Below are 24,563 nucleotides of genomic sequence, written 5' to 3' on the forward strand. Positions count from 1 at the left end.
TTCATTTGCTTATCTTGTAACTTTGTAGGCACTTGCTGCTCAAATTCAAAAGGGTAACTGTTTCAAAGGTACTACGTTTCTACAAGTTCTGGGAAAATAAGTAAGCAGGGTAAACCAGGAATGAATTGGTAAAAGGAGCTCTGTCCTTATTAGAGTTCAGGTGATTTGTACAGAACAGAAAACATAAAGTCTATCTCAGACAAGAGTTCTCAATTTTCTATTTATTACACCATCCTCCATCTACTTGAAATAAAAATAGTAAACTAGGTGTAACAGCATTTATAAAGCTTACAACTAATTATTTCTCTTCAAGAACATAATTCCAAAGATCAAAATACCAGTGTTTCAAAACACAAGAGACTTTTCCAAAATGCAATGCTTTTATGTCCTTTATTTCTCTCCATATGCACATACTACTACACAACACACCTACACTTCCTGCAGAATGAAACAAGGCTGGATTCTCTTTTCAGCTTTGAACTTGGAACTGATACTGAATTTGTAGTGAAACTAAAAGATCAGTTTGCCATGTGAAGTACAGACCTGGTCTATGAAAAATGTTGCCCCAAACCCACCACTGCTTAATTCTCTTTTGCAAATACTCTTTCAATCTGTCCACCAGACAGGTGAAAAGCTGGTGCTAGACACAGCAATGAAAAACATCTGCCTGCTTTTGCAGGCCTGATGTACACTCATGACAGGGTTGAAATGCAGTGACCACCTGTACCATGAGCAAATAACTCACTGCTGCTTAATAGGGATCAGTAAAACTTTTTTTACAAGTGTATGTTCAGTCATGGGACAAGGCATTCAGTTATCAGCTGCTTTCCTAACAGGTTATGGAGCTTACTCCAACAAGAAAGTTCATGTCTTCTTAGAAGATACATTAAATTCCATTCAATTTACCTACCTATTCTCTGACTATAAGAAAAGACAACTTTCAGGATTCTGAGTGACAAAAAATTAATAACCTTTTCAGTCCCTCTAAAGTAGCTTCTTCCATTACAGTCCCTCTTCATACTAAGAGCATGTATGAAGCTACTTTCCCAGTGTTACTGAAAAATTAGATGCCATAGTCACTGGATTACACCTCATAAGACAGTGTTAAATTTGTGTCTGTGAGGTCAGGGTTACTTCCAAACTGATAAATGTCAGACAGTGTCAGATCTAGTGAAATTATATTTCACTGCCATGGCTAAAAAAAAAAGACCTTACCAGAAGGCAGTAAAAAATCTAAAGCACAAAACCCCCACACCCAATTTCATCTTTGATCATGGAAAATGCTGTATTTTCCAAACACAGTGAAAATAATTATAAAAAATTTATAAATATGAAAGAAAATTACAGATTATTTTAGTAATGAACAAGCACACATCTTGAATGTGAAAACAGACATTTGGGCTTAAATCATTATTCAATAGCATGCCCAAGACAGCTTTCAAAGATTGTCCTAGTCATCTACTGCAGTCCATACTATCTTCCTGCAGAAGTATGTTACATATATTAAAGAATTACACACAAATTCAGCATTTTGCCTCTATCCAGACATGAGAACTCTGCCTCTGTGCACTGCTACAGGTCTGTGAATCACTGAACAAACATGGAACTGTTGAATTGCTGAGAATGGGAGAAGTGGGTGGACAGAAAAACAGACATAACCTTTTTTTCAATAGTCTTTATCCCCTTCCTTGTTCACAGCCACATCATATCAGATTTAAATCACACAGTCCATTATCTTACTCTGGTTGTAAAGCCTCTGTGGTTAAGGAGATTTATAAATACCTACAATTTTGGACTTCAGAACAGAAATCCTGGATTTTCAGAGACAGATACCATATAGATAACAGTTTTGCTCTTTTCCCATGCTTCATTTTTGGCAAGGTGTCAGCAGCCATTAACTAATAAACTGATCTCAATGTTTGAAATAATTTTACAGCTGTGATTACAAACTGCATTGATTTACTACATAGGGTTGGTTCCTAACGGTTCTCAAGGGAGTGACTGCTGAGATCATGCTAGATTTGAAAAGAATTAATTCAAAATCACCCCCTGAACAGCATGATTTTAAGACAGAATCTCTTTCAATGTGCAAAGACCATGCATATGTGCATATTATCAATATAAGGTCTCAGTTTTCTCAAAACTTAGAACATGCCTAGCTATAGCCTTGATGATTAATAAATATGAGGTATAGGAGGCTCACTCCCTCTTTACCTGAAATGTTTTTGTAGAATTGATAACATTGGATGTCCTAGATCAATAATCAGTGTGGCATTCCTGCTATAAAAAGGTGACAGAAATAATGAAAGAAACCTCAGACAGAAAGCAGGTGAAAGTAAAAGAGAGGAAATAAAGTAAAATATGGTGGAAGCGAGGGACCTAGAAAAATTAGAAAGAATCATCATCACAGGCACTCCATATTTAGTTTAATGAACTATGGTCACTCATTCATCATCTTCCAACACAATAAACTGCTGTAAAGAAACAAATTTTCAAAGAAAGAATCCACTGAAACTTCTCTGAGAATGAGATTTCACCTTTCAAATTTGCATCCATCCAACCTTTTCTAACCTCTGTAACTGGGGGCTTTGCAATCAGAGACCTTTTATTTTGGTGACACAAAATATGTGTTAACTTCTACTGTCCCCTGAATTTTCCACTACAAAGCCAATTTTGACAAATCTGGCATGAGAAAACTCTAAAGGAAAAGACTCCAACATCACATGAAATTTCAGGAGACTGAAATTGCATGGCACTGCAGCACGACATGACTTTTTAAATAAGGGAAATCTGTGTGGCCCATGGAAGCAGAGAGCATCTCTTCAATTAATTTTGTTACTATAGAAGGCATTTGCTCTTTGACATTAATTTTATATTTTTACTCACACTTTTTGCATATAAATATCAAATATTTCAACTATATTATACCCACCATTTTTTCTCCAGAGTGTAACAAATACATAAACATTTTAAAACACAAGTGTGCTGGTTTAGGCAGGGGTAGAGTTAATTTTCTTCACAGTGGATAGTACAGGGCTGTGTTTTGAGTTTGTGCTGAACACAAACAGGGTTGATAACATAGAGATGGTTTTGCTGTTGCTGAGCCCAGGCCTTTTCTGCTTCTCCTACTGCCACTCTGGGGAGGAAGTTGGGGGTGCATGGGAGGTTGGGAGGAGACAGAGCCAGGACAGGTGACCCAAACTGCCCAAAAGGATATTCCAGACCATGTGGCATCATGCTCAGTAAGTAAAGTTGGGAGAAGCAGGAAGAGGAGATGTGTGGAGTGATGGAGTTCCCCTTCCCAGGTAACTGTTACACCTGATGGGGCCCTGCTCTCCTGGAGATGGCTGAACACCTCCCTGCCCACGGGAAACACTGAAGTAATTCCTTGTTTTGCTTTGCCTGTGTGCATGACTTTTGGCTTTCTTACTAAATTCTCTTTATCTCAACCCATGAGTTTTCCAGTTTTTACCCTTCCAAGTCTCTCCACTGTCCTTTTACTGGGGAAGTGAGTGAGTGGCTGCTTTGCTGGCTGGGGCTAAACCATGACAACAGGCTGTCCTTCAACCCAGTGGTGTCAGGCACACTGCCTCTTAAAAATAAACCCAGTAGACCATCTGATATGTATTGTAGCTTCACTTGAAAAAAATACTAGTATTTTTTAACAAACTTTTAGCAGTTGAAAATAAATGAAACCAAGTTCAATAGTCTCTTCCTTAGAAGAGAGCCTTTAATTCAAAAAAAGAAAATTCTTAGTCAGAGTTATCTCTTGAGAGAATTAGCACCATCACCTCTCATTTCACAGTATTGAACTCCATGCTGCAAAATGTTTACAGAGAAGCCAAATATCTACTTGATTTCAAAAAATCCTCAGCATCTAGGCTAAACTTATTGGATAAACTGAATGACTAAAGTAAGTGGCAGATAACAAATGAAATCTACAAGTGAACTATCCATTTTTTGCAGCAATGTGTAACTGAAAACACATCTTGGTATTGACTTCGAACTAAAAAGCTGGAAGAAGCTGAGATGCACAGAAACCCCACTTTTGCTTTTATGACTTTTTTTATACTTTATAATTTCATTATTTCTCACGCACACAACCTCCTCCCCCACAAAAGCAAAACTGGCATCCATGGCATTTCTGGATTTTGAACAATAATGTTTTCATTTAGTAGAATATTCTGGTGTGATCAGAAAAGATAATACTCAAAATGCAGACTAACTAAAGAACTAAAAGGGCTACTGTGCTGAGCAGGTACCAGACTGGGACACCAGTTTTCTAAATCCAAATACAAAGCTATTTCTGTGAACTACGCGCCTACTTTTTATAAACTGGCTAAATAAATTAAGAAAAAGTAATCTAGAATCTATTCATGCAAATAGCTGGATTTGAATATTCAAAATAATGAAAGTTTTTCTAGTGAAATAGACCTTTGTGCTTTGCAGGCACAGGTAGAACTAATATCAAGAAGAAACAAATCATACCATTTATGATGCTGATAAAGCAGAAAAGATGACACATACAGTTAAAAGAAGAAAATACTTGGTACAGCCATTTCATCACAGGCAAAAATAAAGGAAATTCATAAATGAATTGTAAAAATAAATGGATAAATGGTAAAAATGAAGGATATTTATGAATTAAATGGAAGGCCTCGAAATTAATCTGCTGTCTTACTACCAGTGATAACATGACAACATCACTACTCTTAGTATGATAACATCACTACTATTCAGCAAACAGATTTTCTGGGTTAGCCCCTCTTAATCACAAAATAGCATTTAACTACCATTAATGAACAAGACTGTAATCTTAGTTTCAGCAGATAAGATCTTTAAGTACTTCATAATAATCTGGAAATAAACATCAATGCAAAGGAAAAGAGAATTTGTTCAGAGTATTTCAGAATGATCAGTACAAGTCTCAGCTGGACAGTAATTTTTTTGGATGATCACCTACTTTACTTCTTGCAGACAGTACAATATGAATAAATACACAACAAATTCCAAGAAAACCATATTATCTTGATCAGTGGTAATGAAGTTTCACTTTAGACTCTTAAGTGGACAGAAAATACTCCTAAAATAAAGAATTTCTTGAACTCCATAGGCAGAAATGCCAAAAAATGCACTTTCTATGGGGAGTGATTTTGAAAACAGTAAATTTTAACTGTTTATGCACAAATCTTGACTTTCACAGATGTCAGACTTTAGGCAAAGTAAATAGACTGATTGAAATCAGAGATTAATCACAGTCTGAAATCTGACAAAATTATGGACTAAATATCAAGGTGAACAGCAGATATTCTACTGAAGGCAGATCTTCTTTATCTCATTTTACAAAATATGTTATATTAGACTATCAGGGCCCCAAAGACAGCACTAAACAAAAATGAGAATAAAAATAAACATGATAATAAAAATTTAAAAAACCCCATTTGATTATTTTCAATTTCAGAAGTTTTAATTTTTCTAAAGCTGAAAAGTTGTTTCATAGTACTTGCACAGCTGATGCTGGTCTGTTGTGGTGCCACACTAGCAAGGGAAGTTGCAAATACAAAATGGATAGTTTCAATAAGTGATATATATACCTGTTACAGTTTTTGTTTTGACAGGACTGCTGGCATACTCAGAGGCTTGATTTGACTGCTGCCTTGCCAAAGGTGCACTTCCAACTGATGCTTCATCCTCTTTCTTTCGAGTTACTGACACACCAAGTGGAACAGCTCCTACAGACTGCTAGAAAAAGAAGTACCTTGTGAACCACTAAAAGGCAAAACACATTAACATAGAATTATGGCATTGTCACGAGAAACATGTTTTAAACTAATATTTGGAAATGTATAGAAGACAACTTGACACGCTGATTGGAGCACAAATATTTTGAAAACAAATGGAAATTAAATGCCAGATTCAGATTTGCACTTGTAATTCTTTATTTCAGTCCTGTTAGTCTGAGGAAAAGCTCTATGAAAACAAAAAAGGGAAATAAAACTAACTTTAGAGTACCATGGTTGTTAGCCAACCAAAAACAATAGGAATAAACCTGGCTGATGAACAAAGTAAAATAATTATCTAAATGTTTAATGGAAACTGAAAAATTTTATACAGATATGAAGATCCAAAGACACTTATTAACCTTCTTTAAATTCCAAAATATAGGATGTATTTATATTTATCCATTATTGTGCTTCTTCCTAACATTTTAAATACAAGATTTAACTGCTACTGATTGTGAACTGTTGTGATTTTTAAGCATACCAATAAATAAGAACCTGCTCAAAATGTGAAACTGCAGACATATACAAAACTACAAAACTGTAGGCACTGAAATTAAGTTTGAAGGACTGCATCCTTATTTTAAGATTAGACAAGAGCGATGTGTATTAATCTACATGGATTCTGGAACAAATGAATGGTCTATTGGCTTTGTTGTTACTTTTTTAGTAATGCAGGCAAGAAAAGACAAAATTATTAAAAACAATTTGATCCACAATGTTGCTATACAGTTGGCCCCTAACATTTTGCTGTAACATCAGCTGCTATGTAAAATGCAGATGCATCCCAGTTGACAAAAGCAGAATAGTTCTACCACTGATTTTGCAGACGGTTATCATTTAAAGATGACAAAGTTCTTTTCTAAAGATCAGACATTAGGATTACACGCATCTTAATTTTTGTGTAATTCAATTTTGTTCAAATTGGAGTGAAAATGTAATCCATATAGCTGTGTAATGAGAAACCTCACACATTGCATTAGGAATCTCTGTGGGAAACAAATTCGTGTGAGGCGGGCAATGTGCTTGTAAATTTTCTCCAATAGAAAACAGATCACTGAATCGAGCAGTGTGCAATATGTGCACACATACAAAACCCCAAAACAAACAGAAAAATCATTTAATTGAAGGAGAATGGCTTCCTAACGCCTTCACCATTTTCCACTATAAAAGTAAATTAAAGTAAGACAATCAACTATTTAATCCTACTCCAGTGAAAACAATCCATTTATATATACAGTGGTATGCAAAGTCAATAGAAAAATACTAATTTCAATGACAAACAGAACTCTAATCTCTCCTCTTCCCTCTGAATGTCATTAGCTTTGTCTCCAAAAGCACTAAAAAGTTTTTCTGGAGTACAGTAACATGCCACCTTGGCATACCCTCTAGTTAAAACGACAACAAAAATCCCCATCAGCTTTGAAAAGACAACTTTTACACCACAAAAATACTTCCCACTTTCATACAGAGAGGGGATCTGAAGTTTTGCAAACTTTCATCAGACATTTTACATTACTTATTCTCAAAATCTCACAGTTTATCTGATACAACTCTCATAAGGCATAGCCAGCTGCAGCTTTCTCATGACAGCAACTGTTGAGCCACAATTTGGCAATTCTGTGTGTAACACCACAAGAACATTGACTTGCCAAAGTGAAGCAAGAATTTTTGAAGAATGAATGCAGACAACACAGGACAGTACAAAAGACAACAGGATGGAAATACTGCCTGAAGAAGCTGCATCTATTTCTGAACCACTGAAGAAATGGATCAGCAAAATATAATAAGTTACACTACTAGTCAAAGAGTGAAAAACATCAAGGCTATCACAGCCAGATAAAGCTGGAAAAAATTATGACCAAATATTGAGTGCTGATCTGGACAATGAAACAGCTGTTTTATCTTTGCTCACTGAAATCAAGCCTGATGTTGCATTGATGACACCCAGTACAATCTTGTCAGGTTTTTGGCATGAGATTTCTGGTTAAAAGAATCCAGAAGATGAAAGATCAGCATTGAACTAGATGGAAAAGGATCATCAAGATTTGGGGTTTAGCCACAAACTGATGAGGAAATTATGGCTTGGGAAATAGCAGATGACAAGAGCCCCACAGCTGTCAGAAAAGGCGAATCTGATGGGAAAGGAGACACTGCAGGCTAGAGTTACCATAAGCATTTCATCACAAGAATCCAAAAAGCCAGCTACAAAGTAGGATGTACTAAAGCTTAAATACACCTACTTGGGATTGAGCTTTATGAATACTAATTGGTAATGTTACAGAAGATGCAGAATGTGTAACAAAGTTCTGGAACTACAGCAGCTTTTATATGAGACTGTTTTGTTAACACAAAGTCAAAATCAGATTTTGTTCTAGAATACTGACAGTTTTATCAATAATGTTTTGTGGCAATTATATACAGAATACTAGAATAATAACAATTCACATATTTCAAAAGAAGAAAGGTTACTATTTTTCAAATGTAATTCAGTTTTTAAGCAGTAGCTAAAAAACTATAGATAAGCAATCATTTTCTAAATTTAATCTTTATTGGTACCAATAATCTAACACATTATATACCATGTAAAGTATGTGTACAAAAAACACACACATATATATGCCATTTAAACATGCAAATAGATCAACAGATACCAATTTTTAATTTTTTTTTTTTACTTCAAACTATGTGGTCAACATGACTTTGGAAATGATAAAGATCTAAAATCAGAGAAAGGCTCGGAAAAATAATAGCTAAAAACAGCTTGCCAAAAATACAACGGGCCAAGTATTTCCTGATTTACATGGAGACATGCCAACTAACTAAACCTAAAATATCTATAAAGAGGACTAATTTGCCTTAGGTGAATTAATATTTAATTTTCCTTGGGATTTTTTTGTAATTAAATATTTTATTTCTGAATTACAATTTCCCACAAATGTGAGGCTGAAGAGACTGTAGGCAGATCTGGGAGCATGAGAAATGAGTTTTACAGAAAATGTGAACACCTGAACAGATGAATAACTTTCATTCAAGGGATGCCTATACAGTCACCTTCCTGAAAACAAACCAAAGGCAAAAGAATGTTCCAAGATAGGAACCCAAATATTATCACTGGCTTGTGAACTGTCAAATTCAAAAGCTTGTGCCCAGACATGAATGGCTGTCCTTGAGATGGTACAGAAGCCAGCTTTCCCACGCGGTGCATGCTGCATGCACACAGACCCATGGTCACACCTGCAGTAGCTTGCAGCCAGCAAGCAGCAAGAAAAGTCAACAGAGTCTTTGGAGTGGGGATGGATGGCAGCTCTGTTCAACACATGGTGTTTATTGAACATCTGAGATCACTGTCATGCAATCACTATCTAGCACAGAGAAGAATATTTACATTTGCTTACAAGACTGTCCAAACTGTACCAGAATGAGCTGTGACAGCAAGAAGGATCCACCCTGCCTATCTTGTAACAAATTCTAATGACATGAAAAGGCAATCACTGTTTGACTACTGAGTTACATTTAATTGTTTTGATTTCTAAGATTACTACTACACCTAAATTGTTTCAGAGGACTCAAATAAAGCAAGGCATTAGGCCTAGTTCCCAATTAAATGAATCAATGAAAATGCACTAATTAAAATTAACTGCTAAATAAAGAAGACTTGCTTCACCCCTGGGGTGCACAAAACCACCTTCTTTCCTGGCAGGTGGACTTGCTAATTGAGATGAAATTCTATGATTGCTTCAGGTTGGCACTTCAGGTATTGGAAAAGTGTTCTGCTGAAATAAAAGACTGATAACTGATTAGCTGTAATGTTTCCAAACTTATGTGGTGGATTGATGTCAGCCAAGAAACCCCTCATTTTCACCAATGAGAGCATTTCATCAGCAGTTTCAAGGGGCCTCTGAAAGCAGAAGTTACAAGCTTTCAGTTCCACGTAGCTTTAGTTCCTTAAGCAAGAAGCAATTTCATTTCCGTATCCTTCATAAACTTAAATGCCTTCATGTGGCAAGAGGTGACAGATCCTGATAGGGATAAACACAAAGTGCTTCTGACCTGCAAGCAATATCAGAAATCAAAATCTGTCATGATTTGAGAAATCTCTGCACACCAAGAAGGGAATTATGTTTACTATAGGAATATGCTTGTTTTACCAAAGCATTTCCAGCTATTTTTTCAAGGTAAACAAGGCAACACAGCTTTGCTCTCAACAGCCAGCTTTGCTGCAACATGGAATAATCCTAAATTTGGGTACTGAAACCTCCTCTTACCTTCTGTCCTTCATTCATTGCTGCTCATTATCACACATCTGGCTCTTAAAGCATCAAGGATGTGCAATATTCCAAAAGTCATTCTAAGACGGAACAATTTTAAGGATCTATTTGTTCTACAAGAGATTAGTGATCAAGTCATAACAATAAAATTATTTCAACTTAGTCAAAAATTCTAGAGAGATCTCTGATGCAGACTTCTCAACAAAGTACCACCTGAAGTACAACATCAAGATTGGTATTACCCTGACTTCATGATGACCTTTCCATAAAGCAGTGAAAGGATTTCATAACACAGTAAATTTCCTAAGGTAACAGTAAAGAGAAAACGAGCAGAGAAAAAGCAGAGTTGAAAGAAAAATCACTTGATTAAATTGAATTGTTAATGACTGATTTTTTAAATCTACCTACACAGCTGAGCAAAAATTCTTGGGTTTGAACTGGGATACACAGTGTTCCATGGAGCAGATGTTCAAGAAAAGGAGAAATCTGGATTCTGAAATGACATTCCAGTGTTTTACAGCATGATGAATCTGGAAGAAGTACAATGTATTTCTCTTGATTGTTTTGATATATGACTAAGAACGTTCACCCTGACCTCCTGAGTTTAGATCTACTCTGTTACTGAAATGCTCCTTAAATTAGGTAGTAACACCTGCACATGTATGGAGCAGCCAAAAAAATGGACAGAAATATGAACAATACAGATCTACACTAGGCATCTATGAGTACATATTTTTGATAATTCAGTCTTTCCCTAAAATTACTCATTTTAGCTCACAGAAAAAATAATGTAAGAAAAGTATTGACAAGTTCCAAAGGCTTTACATACTGTACAGACACTGATTTATAAACTTATTGCAAAAAGTATCACACATACTGACTGTCCCATATCAAAGTATAGCTAAGGCTTCTTATTAAGGAAAAGAATGTCTTCAATTTTTTGTCTTGCAAAGCTAAGTATGGGCTTTTAAAAGAGAGCAAAACTAAGAAAACGGCATTGATTTAAAGAAATAAAACAAGTCACAGCTGAAAAAGTCTTTAAAATAGTCATAATAAAACACTAAAGAATACTTAAAAATTACTAGAAACAAGGCCTTACTGCCATAAGACTCACCAGAAAAAAAATCTTCCAACAAAAGTCAAAATAAAATATTAAATTGGTGAAAACAAGGCCTCTAAATTTGGCTTTGTTTTGCTTTTCATTTGGGAGTCATGGTTAACAAGCTATAAACAGCATGAGTACAAGAAATCACTCCATAGCAGTATCTTTGCTAAATTCTGGTCAAATTAACCTTTCATAAGCATTCATAAAGAATTTACCTTCTCAACAGGGCATTCAGACTAAAGAAACACAAGGGGTTTAGGCAGATAAGCAATTGGTGCACAAACTACTCCCATACTGAGTGTTGCTACACTTACAGTTCATTGTACAAAAACAATCCATACAGACTAAAGCACTCTGAAAAATGAATGCCAACATCATGGCCTTGGTTACCACACCAGCTGTACAATTCTCAGCTGCTGGGCAGCAAGGTGCAAAGAGAGCTTTGCCTAGTAGTAGTCCAACAGCAATAAACGAAGGGTCCCCCCACACCTCAGCATGGCAGTCAGTCACTGTTCTGTTCCAGCTGAATAAAATGTCACTGAGGCCAAAGAGACATTGAAATGTCATGAGTTTTGTAAAAATGCAGCTTATTATGTTCCGTATTTCTAACTTGTCGTGCTTTCAGTTAAAACCAGTTACAACAGCCACAGTGAATATTTCAGCAGACATAAAATACATGTACTACCAAATTGGCACTATAAACCTAAACTCAAAATCCCAGAAAAATAGTTAAAAGCCAAACAAAAATTAAGAAGTTCATATGTAAAGGTGTCCCATCTCCGTGGGGAACCAGACAATCTCAGCCCCATCCTGTACGAAAGCAGAAGTTTACATTACTACAGCTGTACAAAGAGATAAATAAATAAATAATTTCATTTAACTTATTTTATCAAGTACAAACTTGATAAACTCAAGTATAAACTCAACATTATGAGTTTAATGTGTACACAGGGCCAAATGCACTGAAAAATTTTCTAACTCTGTGTTTTCAGATAGAACTCACAACTCTGACTTACTCAAAATGATAGAGCAAAAGCAGTGTTTTAAAACTTAAAATGTCTTAATATTTAGGATCTCTGAATCATACAAAGAACTTCTAAAGAAAGTCTTGTCTTTTTTTTCCCATTGCAATTGTGTAAGACTGACAGTTAGAACAGAGGAAGGTAAGAGCTTTACCAATGAATAACACTTTGACCATAACTCTTGCTTGAAAGCATTGTATCTTATGGCTCTTAAATGTTCAAAAATTAAGCATATAGAGCATTTTTGTTTGATTATACTAGTTAGATTATGGTAACAAGCTGAATTTTTCCAAAAAATATGGCACAAGGCCTAACTTTGACTAGAATTTTTATTCTAGGATAATTATAGCATTATATAAAGAAAAAAGTCAGTGGTTAAGTATAATTTTTTACAGGTATAGTTTCTTTTCACATAAAGTCTCTTCATCACTATTAAAGACAATTTAATTTGTACTGTTACACGCAGTTCATTACCACGGTCATGTTAACAACGCAAATGGTATGACATTGAAAGTTGAGTTTATAAACTCATATTTAAAATAATTTCAAATTGCTAAGACATTTTAATAACATTAGGATTGTGATACAGTAATTGTAATCTGAAATAGATGATGAAAAAATTTAGAAGGCTGTATGAGGTAATGACATAGGTTATAAAATAAATACTTCAACAAAATTTGGCTAAAAATTTTACCAGTGATGATCAAACCCAGGGACAAACAAGCTTCCTAAAGTAGTCACTTAACCCATCTAGTCATCCAGTATCAAAAGAGAAAGAAAGCACTGACTAACAGCTGATTAAATACACTGATGTTAAAGACAGACTTTAATACAAACACTTAAAATAAGCAGGATAAGCAGGATTGATTACATTTTGGAAGGCTACACAACAATAAAATGTAGATAAATGGTTTGTTTTGCAAGGGACATACACCAGGAAATGTGCTGCTCCAGTTGTGATGCAGGAATGAAGAATAACTCAATACTCTTAAAAACAGAGTACATTTATTAAAACAATAATAAAGCTTCACTTGTCACAATGAAGTTTTTCTGATGCTGGTGCAGACTGAGCTTAATGGGACTCAAATTAATGTTTGACAATTACTAGCTAACGAGGTAATTTAGACACAAGAAACAAATGCTTACAAGTAATGTTTATCCTCCCACTTCAGGGGCCCAGACTGAAACTCCTCTGATGTGCAGAGTGTTCTACAGTTATGAGACAAATATTGAGATTTTTACATTTGTCACTTTATAACTGACCACTGAGAAGTGAGACAGACCACCACTGGTGACATCAACCACCAGTTTGATCAGCTATAGCACACTTAAGTTCTAGGAAATTCTACCAAACAACAGTAATAAGTAAGTTTAGTTTAAGGGAAAACCAGTGTTCTTTTCAGGTCAGGAATATGTGGCATGAAAATCAGGGTTAAGAACATGTCAAGGGAAGCACTGCCTCACGCAGAGCCCCAGCCTCAGCTGCTTCTATCTTTGTCAAGCACATCATATGCAAATATGTATTTTGACATCATATTCAGAATCTGCTACTCACTTCTGTCAAATTGTGAACTGTATGGCTCATCTCCTATTAAAATGGGGTTTATTAAGAGTGCTGACTTTATAACCAGTGATTACAGTTATTTGATAAATCATGACAAATTTTAAAATATGATGCATTATTTAGACTCAAGGCTTATTCTTATCTCAGTAGATAAGAATAATTGCAAAACGATATTCCTAGAAGGTGATCACAAACATATCTTCTTTGTTCTTTTAATTAAAAATGAAGAAGTTGTGAAATTAAAATTTTAATATGCCAACTTAACATTTTAAGTATTTCAAAATAAGATCAACAGTACATGCAACAAATCACAAGGAAGCAGTCACAAGCTACAAATACTTGGAAGAATGCACTATTTGGCATATATAGAAGTGAAAGCTTCCCCTCTCCCCATCCCTTTTCCTCCTAAAATACATACCTGCTGAATGTGCCTGCTGACTCGTTTCTGAGGTTGGTAGATAAGCCACGTATACAGGACTGGATCAACATTAATTGCTAATCCTTGTACACTGGACAAGAGAACAGCACCTGCACACCACAGAAAAAAGAAAAAAAAATTAAACTACCTGCTCAAGAATCTCCTTGTATGTATTCAGTTTTCTTGCAAACAAATCCTCTTTAATGAAGACTTTTATTTGGCTTGGACTACATATATAATAAATAATAATAATACATAAAGAATAACTTCAGTAACATATTCAAAGTGAGAAACTTGCCAGTACTATATGCACATACAAAGAAATGCGGCAACTTGTATATTGATTTATTACAACTTTTTGTCAAGAAAAATGCTTCTTTTCACAAAATTGTTTATGCAACTGAATACATGCAATACCTTCCCTCAAAATCTCAGCCAACATTAACACTCTGCAAAAAATGAGTCAATAAAACCCTTGACAGAATACAATGCAGGGAAGAATACAACGCATGACTCCCTACAACCTCAATTAAAAAACCCCATGGTCTAGGACAGTGAGTTCTTTTAATAAAGACGTGCCTACTTCACACTAGCTCTGCCCAAAGCTCAGGACAAACATTTTTCAAGTAAACATGGTCATGAATATTCTTTACAGGATGAGTTAGGCAAAATAAGGCAAATATTTTAACTGACAACACTGGCAGCCTCCATACTGTGAGCTCTTAGGATTTTCCTAAACTTTACAATATACCTTGTTTTCTTTAAATGTCACTTTCTAGGACCTAGGATTACAAGACAGGGCTACTTTATTTCTTAAAAGTAAACTTCTAGGGTTTTTTTGTGAAGAAAACCTAACATGGAAAATGTTAAGGCTCGAAACAGGAGAAAAACTACATCAGTTCCCAGAAATATTAGCATATACATCAATCCATGCACACTAAAACCCTAATTATGAAGCACTATCTCCATTAAACCTGCATTAAAAATCTGATTATACACTGGTGAGGCTTTTTTCATAACAGTACAGAGAATGTATCTATTGCAGCAGAACATAATTACAGAGCTGTTCAAATCAGAAGCAAATGGGTTAATGGAATACAAACGTAGCAACTATACTGAAAAAGTGTAGCAACTAGTAGTAGGCAGTTATCTTTTCATATAAGCTTTGCATTTTTACTACAAATTAATACATGAAATAATGAAAAAAGTAGCAAAATAAATTTAAAACAGAAACCCTGATTACTGGAAGTTCCCATCACCAAATTCCACAGAATTACAGTAGTTCTATAATACCAAGAATCGTAGTTCCTAAAGCAATATACACTACATTTACTCTGTGGTATACAATGTAATTATGCAGCAATCTGAATTTAATAATAAATTCAAATACATTCAGAAAGCTTGACACACAATTCAATGTACTTTCCAAAAAAACAGTAAAAGCATGTGCCTCAAAAGACACATCAGCAAAACTGTAAATGGGAAATTAATGAAAAAAATATAAGTTATGAGTTTATTGTATATAACAAAATTTTAAAGCCAGCTGAATTCCAAATGGCAGAAGACCCACCAACCTGGGGTGACACAAGCAAAGCCTGATGCGCACAATGGGAAAATGGCAGTCAGGAAACACACAAAGATAAATCATCTGCCTAGCCCAGGCTTGGAGTTGGGACACACACTGTGAGGAACTCCTATATACAGACTAGTCCATGTGAGCTGAAGGTTTTAAATGTCAGTAATAAACCTTAGAAATAAATCTGCAGTTAAAGGCAAAGTCAATGTCAAGTATAAATGGGTAACATGCAAGCAAGAGCACTGAATATGCCTTGATGTGCAGGAAACTACAAAAAGGAAGCAAAAGGTAACAGATGATTGATAAAATATATGTTACAATCATTATCTTTTATAAGATATTTATATGCCAATGTAAAAGATTCCTGCATCTTTAAGAGACACAGCCTGTTGTCAGCAGTACTTAATGAAAGGTTTAATCCACATGTGATACAGAAAGTGGGAGACAGACCTCCCAATGAGTGCAGCACAAAGGCAGCCTACAGGCAAAGTCAACAGAAAATCCCACATTTCTAGGAGACTCCTGAAAAGAAAAATACAGTGTTACTGCAGCACATCATTCTAGTAACTTAACACTTGATTACTGAAAAAAAGAGCTACAACTTAAAAGTTCAATACAAGCAAGTCAAGCTTTGAACTGAAATTCTCCTTTCCCTTCAATGAAGTCAACATTAGCACAATCCCATAAATTCAAAAGTAAGGCAGCACAAATAGCAAACATTCTTCCAGTTATCTTTTGATAGCTTGTGCCCAGGATATTAAAAAAATAAAACAAGCAAACAAAACAAACCCAGCAGAAGTACTCAGATAAGCAGTTACATCATTTGCCTTTCAGTTTGACTGTCAGGTAACTTCAGCTTCCTACTAAGTCACCTCTGTCACACCAAATTACTGAAATTTACTGCTGTGTTTGCTACTCAGCCACTATATTTAAGGGCAGTTTAATCACCTATGTAAAGTTGTTTTCCATGTAACAGCTTTCTTCAAAATCAGCATCAATTAAAAAAGTTTCTCAGATTTGCCTCCTGTTTTCATGTCAAGAAATAAGAATACTCCCAAGTTTTTAAGGAAGTTTTTACTAATTCGAGGATCAAGCTTGAAGCTGGCGGCAGACTCCTCACATGCCTAAAACAAATTTAAAAATTGCTATTCTGTCTCCATCAAAATGCAATGCTCGAGTTCCCCAGAATTCATTAAGATTGTGGAGAACTTTCTTTTCTTCCCCTCCCCTTTTTTCCTTTTAATTAAATTTACATTTCAGAAAAAAAGCAGACCTTAGTCCCATAGCATACCAGGGTTTCCTTTCCAGATCTCAGTTCTGGCCAGAGTTATCTATTACATCTATCTAGCAACAGATTTGAAAAATAAGTATCGGACTCAACACCGTGTAATCTATAATGTTTGAGAATTTCCTGAGTCATGGTGTCATTTGCCAGGCTCAGCTTGGGCAAATAATTTCCTTCCTTCACAAATTCCCACTCTCTCCTGAAGGAAGACAGGGAGGCTGCAGTGAGGCAGAGGAGGATGATGAAGGGAAGGCAGCAGAGCACAGCGATGCTTGGCTCTCTCATCCTGTGGATGAGCTTCCTGCAAAGTGTCCTTGGATGATGACAGCTGCAACAACAGCACTTTCTTCCCAAGGGAGGGGGCCCTGCAGAAGATAACTGGGGCCTCCAGCTTGGGCTGGCCTCACTGCCACCTCCTCCCACTTGGAGTGCTGAGCATAGGCTGCTGGAGGAGCAGGAACAAGAGGAGTCACCAGCCTGGGGCTCCCCCATAGAAACTCAGGGGAAAAAAGTGGGGAAAACAGGTAATGTGGTACACTTCTGGTGAGGTGGGAGAGGACACCCACCCTGGGAACACAGCTGCAAAGAACAAAAGCCAGAGGGAAAGGCAGGATGGGTGTAATACGGCAGAGTCCAGCAGTAGAGTTGTGGAGCTGAAGAATGTTCAGTCATCACATAAGAACAGGAAAGGGTCTCAAATATCAAAGAGACACAAGAAAAAAATGAAAGAGGCAGGACAGTGAAAAAATAATGTGGAAGTGAAGGAGGACCTTGGGAAGGAGAAGGGAGGTGGCAACCCTTGGCAAAAAACACTTTTTGGAACTGCAAGAATCTTGTGAATGAGTAAACTGCATTACTGAGTCATTCTGAACAATCTGGAGAAAAAAAATACCAGGAAGAGCAGACAAGAATCTTGCCATTTATGCACCTGAAAGTTATTTTTTGCCACAACCACCACTGCCCTGGCAGAATTTTTTCCAAATTCTGCTCTGTGTGTATGCAGTATCCAAACACATTTTAATGTTATTTCCAGAAAAAACTTCCAGTAACACATTTCAGAAACCCTCCTATAAAATAAACTGAAAAACCGCTATGGGAAACTGAAGTTTGAGTTGATGTACATTTTCTGTAAGGGAGGGATTACAAATATGAACAAATGGAGTGACCTACAATAAAACCGAATTCTGACAAGATATGTATATTTTAGTAACTAGCTTTAAAAAATACTACACCATCTTGCTATATAAACTGCACCATGAATTATTTTAGCATTGAGCACTCATGACTCCTAGATTTCTCAGGACACATGAATGATATTTAGATGTGAACAGGTTGAATTAGCATCATTCATTTAGTACCTAATTATTTTAAATGATACCTGAGAGAAGAAATATAATTTTTGCTCTTTTTTTTCTTACTGTTTTGAAGGGCATTTTCACTAAGGCATACTATAAAAATGCAGATTTGCATATTACATCCAAGTGAAGAGTTCTATTTTATACAAGTATGTAAGTAACTAATTCTTTCTGCTGACTCAAAGCAGATGCATTGTAAATCCCTAAGTATGGAAATATCTAAGTCTGTTTAAATTTAGCCTGGGAGTCAACTAAGGGAAAAAGACTCCTCTTCACTACTCTGCTTACCCACATTCCAAATAGGCTTTACCAATTAGTTATCCTGTGGCACCACAGCCATTTTCAATAACATCCCAAAATGAAGAATGAGAGCTGAAGAGTTAGAAATTGCAGTTACACTGCACAAAAATTAGTCATACAACTTTGGTATACTTTGGAATATCAAGGGCAAAGCCAATATGACTATCTTGCACAATAATCTGCTTATCTAAGAGACACTGTCCTGCATTTCATCCTCCACTGCTGAGTCACACAAGGGAAACAGATACTCCAACCCATATCAAAGTTTATGTGGCTGTAAAATTATTTTTACATTATATTAAGTTAATAAATTTTGTCAGACTACTGAAGTATATGTCTGCATGTCTCTCTATTCAAGGTTGACTCCAAAGCCTACAGATGCAAATATTATCATTTTATCTCGGAAAAAACTCCAAGTCTACTGTACTTGCATAGAGTTTTACATTCACCAAGTGCTTAAAATAACTTTGAAACCAATTCTTTTATTTGCTTAATCCAATACTGGAATATTTCACTAAAACAGAAGTAGTGGATTAAGACTTTCCCATTAACTAAGGCACTTTGGTCTGTAATATCAAACACAGCTCTCTCATAAAAGTTATTCTTTACCCAAGAATACATACTCCACAAGATTTTAACACCATTCTTTTGTTTTTTTAATTAAAAAAGCTTTTGTATTCAGAAACATTTACTACAAACATACTTCTACAGCTATCATGACCTTCTAATGCCTATTGAGGTTTGTGGCAGAAAACCATTAAAAAAGGGGGGTCAACATAATTATTTTTATTTTAAAAATAGAGAAAGTGAGGCAGAGAACTGCATTTATTAAATCCCACAGCAGAACCCACCGATAGAATTCAGATGTTAAAGTTATAGGCCACTGCTAAGTGGCATATATATTGGCCTACTGTAGCTAATAGAAAAAAATTTAATGTATGAGTCCATCCTGTGTTTAATCATAACTAAATCAGAGAGGTCTAATTTTAATATAATGTTCTGATAAGCCATCATCATATTTTTAAAGACAAAAGTGTCCTGTCTTTATCAATATACATACCCAAATGTTCACAAATGCTGAATTACAGAATTATGCCATAGAAGTATACTCAAAGATGTAACATAATGAGGCAAAATAAAACTGCTGGATACACTGCTTAACACAAAGTGGTGTACATAAGGCATCATTTTTCAATGTACAAGACATCAAATTTCTGCAAATCAATCTGCAGAAAGCCATATCAAATCAATATATGGACAACAACCTTCAGTTATTTCACATCATCTCTGATGTTAAGAATGGAACATAGTCCATTTAGCATTTTGTTTTTCTTACTGAGGAAAAACTTTGTGATATGCTGAGTTAGAAGTTTTCACAAAAATGCTAGAATATTCATATTTAATTTGTGTGCTGCATGTTTTTGAAAGAAAAACAAGTTATCTTGAAAGGCTTCTTTTTTCCCAAAATAATTTGATCAAAACTATAATTTCCCTTAGAGAATATTGTGTGTGGGTTCAGAGAAACAGTTTAACAGGCAGTGAAGACCAAAAAAAAAAGAAAATGTGTAGGCAGCTGTAGTGTACAGAAATATCAGCTTTATTTTGACTACTGAATCATCTCTATGAAAAGGAAATGGCAATATTCCTATGATGAGCTGCACAGCACCTCTTCCTTAATTCTATCTTTTTACTGCAAGAATATCTCACTCAAGTATCATTTCCTTCTGTTCACTTTTAGGTTGTTTATATATTTAACCAACATATTTACTATTCTGTAAATAAAAGGAAAATGAGGAACTCTAAATTCAACTGACAGAAAGGACAAAATAGATAGAAAGGGAGGACATACTATAAGGACTTTAAAACCAGCAAGTAAAGAAAATTGGAATGCTTTCAAAAACATCAAGTGTTTAGAACATTTTGTTTTACTCATAAACAAATATGGGGAAATAAAGCAGTTGAGTTTCCCAGAGAGCTGTGTTTCCAGTAAGACTGCAGGGTGGCCCAAACTGACTGGAAGCAGAGGCTGTTAATGGACACATTGCTAAAAAAGCAGGTATTCAGAAACTCAGTAACACAAAGCAGTAGTTTACAAAGGTCTCTACCAAAATCTGGTCCCTTTGTCTCTTCCTCCTCAAGTCCCACTAGAAAACTAACAGGCACTATTATAAATCTGATCATCAATCTGACTCTCAGTCATAAGACTCGACATTTCCTGACCAGGTTTTCAGAATGCTAACAAAGGCCCGAGAATTTTAGCTTGTTTAGCTCTGTGACAAACGAGTTCAGATACACGTTACAATGTCAAGGCTGTTTCTTTCTGTTTTCTGTATGGAACCAGTAGTACCACTTACAGTTACTCCTATGGATCAAGAGTAGACTACATTCCATTAAAGTAAGAAGTGTTTGGAGCTCTGAAGAAATTGAGGCAATTTCCTAATTTTTATTTGCTCTACCTGAGACCTCCTCAGTCCCATTTAAAAGGCTGTTGTGGCTATTTTTTCATGTTACAAAGATTTTTAGTCTCACTTGTAAAACACAGTAATTCCAATGACTGGATGAACTACTGAAAACAGACACTCTCAAGCAGATCAGGAACAAAATCTTCAAATGTTTTTTATTTATCAAAAATTTTGCTAATTATTTAATAGACAAACTAGAAATCAGAGGAGTCGGGCAACAAATCCTATCTTCCATTTAATCTCTGGTATTACTTTTGGATGATATTCTATTCTCCAAAAAAATGGTGAAAGATTTAATGTTAAAATAAGAAATACTCTGGCTCAAAATCTGGTGTTCTCCTAGAAGAACAAGTTCAAAGCAGATTTAATTATGTAGTCCACTGGAATTCCCTATTACAAATTCCACAAGTTGTTTAATCACAGGTTTTTTAAAGAAACTAGAAGGGATAAGAGAGAAAATTAACTAGATAAATCACAGAATATGCTGAGCTGGAAGGGACCCACAATGATCCTCAAATCCAATTTCTGACTTGGCACAGGACAACTCAAGAAAAGCATCGTGTGTGTGAGAACGATTTGCAGACACTTCTTCAAGTGTCACTTCTTCAAGTGTCACTGTCAGGCTTGGTGCTCAGACCATTTCCCTAGTCTGTTCCCTCCCTGCTCCACGACCACACTTTCCTGAAATCAAACCTAAACCTCCCCTGCCTCAGCTTCATGCTGACTCCTCAAGTCCTGTCACTGGTCTGAGAAAGGGTAAATTATTTAGGAGAAAAGCAACAGTCCTGGGCAAACATGGTCATTTTCCCTATGGAAGAAAGCAGAGCCCTGCAGGGACCTGAGCTGCTCAAGTCACTACAGGACATCAATGTGGTGACCAGCTCTGCTGAGGTAACCAGAGTAATTCTGAACAGTGCTGACCCAGGAACTCCCAAATATCCCACCTGATTCAATACAGATAAACACACTTCTCCTGCTGATGCTGTTGCCTCTATTTTAACTTCACATGTAAATGATAACTGAGCTGACTGCTTTGCCTAAGAAAACAACATTTCTGTTTATTCTAGAAAAGCGTTAGATCAAGGTTCAGTAGGAAGGAAGGAACAAGCAATAAAACAGAAAATATCAACTATGCCACTGCATAAATGCATTGTGTATACAGATACTCAGAACACTGCATCCAGCGTCCATCAGCCAAAAGGGTCAGTTTTAAGCATACAAACCTGAAAACTTCTGTTTCACAATATCATTTATTCATTGTTTATCCTCCCTGATTCACTCTATGCTCCATGCCAAATGCATTATACATTCTCAAAATCCCAGAGCAGAAAGCACAGAAATAAAAGAAGTATTCACACATACTGGTTAAACAATTTTCTTTTCATCGTTGTTTAAGGATTGCCTATTTGCTATAGTCAACTCCAAAGCAAATGGGTTTTGAAAACCTCCAGGTCCAAACCACCTGGATGGGGACCTCAGAGACAAGCTGCAACGTCAGAACCTCTTCTAAAGGCAATGTCATTTGTAGGCTTTTATCACTGCAGTGTTCTAGGTAAGTGTGAATGTAATTCTGTATGTTTTCCAGAAGCTGCACTTTACAAGCAGGTTACATGGACGTATCTGATGAAGATACCAGAGTCTCCACATATGTAACAAACGAGTTCTAACCACTGTAGATAATTCTGCAGAACAGTTGATTAAAAAACCCTCCAAAGTCCACACAAACTTCTGTGGAGAGAGCTCCAACTGAAGGCCAAAAGACCATGGACAGGCAAGCCACTAAAAAAAACACATGCCACTGGAAAGAAACCTTCTGCAAGTCTGTGAGGGGAATAATACTTTGACAGAGAAGTCTCAAAGCTATCTTAAATAGGCTGGGTCTGAATTAATTAGTCATACAGAACCATTCTATATTTAGACTATAGATCTGTAAAAGTTATAATAGGCATAAAATAGCTGAGGTTTGCTCCAAGGCTCTGAAATCATGGGAAATAGATATTTGCTGAAATACTTGACATCACCCATGAGCCAGCAGGGAAGAGAGGATCACAAACCATCACCTCTCTAAATACAGAGAATAGTATCAGTCATGATCCAAATGCATTACTCCTAACTAAGCTGTGAGAACGCCTAACAATCTCTCTCAAGTTTTCTGCTATGAAAAACAGCAGAGCAAAGCTTGCTAGATTTACAAATTATTATTTCTGTGACCTTTAGGTAGTTAACTGTGCGCCCATATGCTACCACACTGGTAACAGAATTGCATCCTCCCTCTCTCTATGACTGGATTGGTAGAGTGCTACCATACCTTTTCTTTAACTGTGACACACCATTTTAAGAGGACTGGGAGCTAATGATCTAGTTAAAACAAGAAATACCCCAATATATCTTCTTTTAAGTGATTTTTAATAGAACATTCAGTTATATGTTTTTTAAAATATGGATTTTAAACTAAAACTAGCAAATTCTATGAAAACTGCCAAGAAGTTTCTCAATACAGTTCAGCTTCTGCATTTATAAACACCTCACTATCATCTGCCAAAAGTATATTTTGCAATTTCTTACTGCAGTATGCTTTTGGGAATTGCAACAGGATTCTTCCTCTGCAGCAGCAGGGCACCAAGGGAGCTATTTTCATTCCTTCTTTAGCAGCTGAACATTTGTAGTGTTGTGACTATGGATACCACTGGTCTTGCACTTTAAGTTATAAAGCTGAAATCTTTTCAGCAGTAGATGCCTCATGTACCTCCTTTTAAACATTTGAATAATATACAGCTGTGGTTTCTGCTTTCTTTTTACTTAAACATTAGAGCTTCTCAGAGGCAACAGAAAACACATAGATGATTTCACATAACTCCTGAGGTGCTCAATTAAAACAACGCACTCACAGTCAGAGAGGCAGAGGAAAATGAAAGTAACTTAGAAAGGCATGCAAGCTTTACAGTAGAAATTCCACATAAGGTTATGCTTTTCTGTAGCAGCAATGTCAGTAAAGGAAGAACAAAAAACTATATCTATTTTCTAAATAGGAGGTTCTAATTAATTCATGTATTCCTTTCTATTGCTTAAGACTTCATGCTCTTTAACAGTGATTCTAGGCTGAAATAAATAGCATGTAACTGCCAAACAATGAGCCTGAATAAAAATAGCCTCTGTGTGTTATACTGCTGAAGTCATGACACTGCAAAGCAGGTAAAGTTACACAGGCAGTTCAGCCATTACCTTTTTTTTTCCTTTTCTTTTTTTAATACATGTACTTCAACAGAAACTTCATACACAGAGCTCAAGTTGAAAGCAAATGACTTCTTTAAAATAACAACCTTGAAAAAGATGAAATGTCTGGTGCTTGGTTCCTCAGTGAGAAAAATATATAGGTCTTAGGTACTTTGAACATAAAATTGGCAAATTTTCTAAAGGACAGCCAA

General features: G+C 35.9%; 1 protein-coding gene across 1 annotated transcript in view; it reads right to left on the reverse strand.

The window, feature by feature from the left end:
• Window positions 1-24,563, reverse strand: part of VPS13B (vacuolar protein sorting 13 homolog B) — a 429,559-nt gene that overhangs the window by 222,041 nt on the left and 182,955 nt on the right. The window contains exons 20-21 of the mRNA XM_059490125.1: window positions 14,161-14,270; window positions 5,595-5,742 (exon numbers count right to left, since the gene is read on the reverse strand). Coding sequence (XP_059346108.1) covers window positions 5,595-5,742; window positions 14,161-14,270 — 258 coding nt within the window. The remainder of the gene's footprint in view (window positions 1-5,594; window positions 5,743-14,160; window positions 14,271-24,563) is intronic.

Source organism: Ammospiza nelsoni, chromosome 1 (assembly GCF_027579445.1).
Source record: "Ammospiza nelsoni isolate bAmmNel1 chromosome 1, bAmmNel1.pri, whole genome shotgun sequence".
Taxonomy (NCBI): domain Eukaryota; kingdom Metazoa; phylum Chordata; class Aves; order Passeriformes; family Passerellidae; genus Ammospiza; species Ammospiza nelsoni.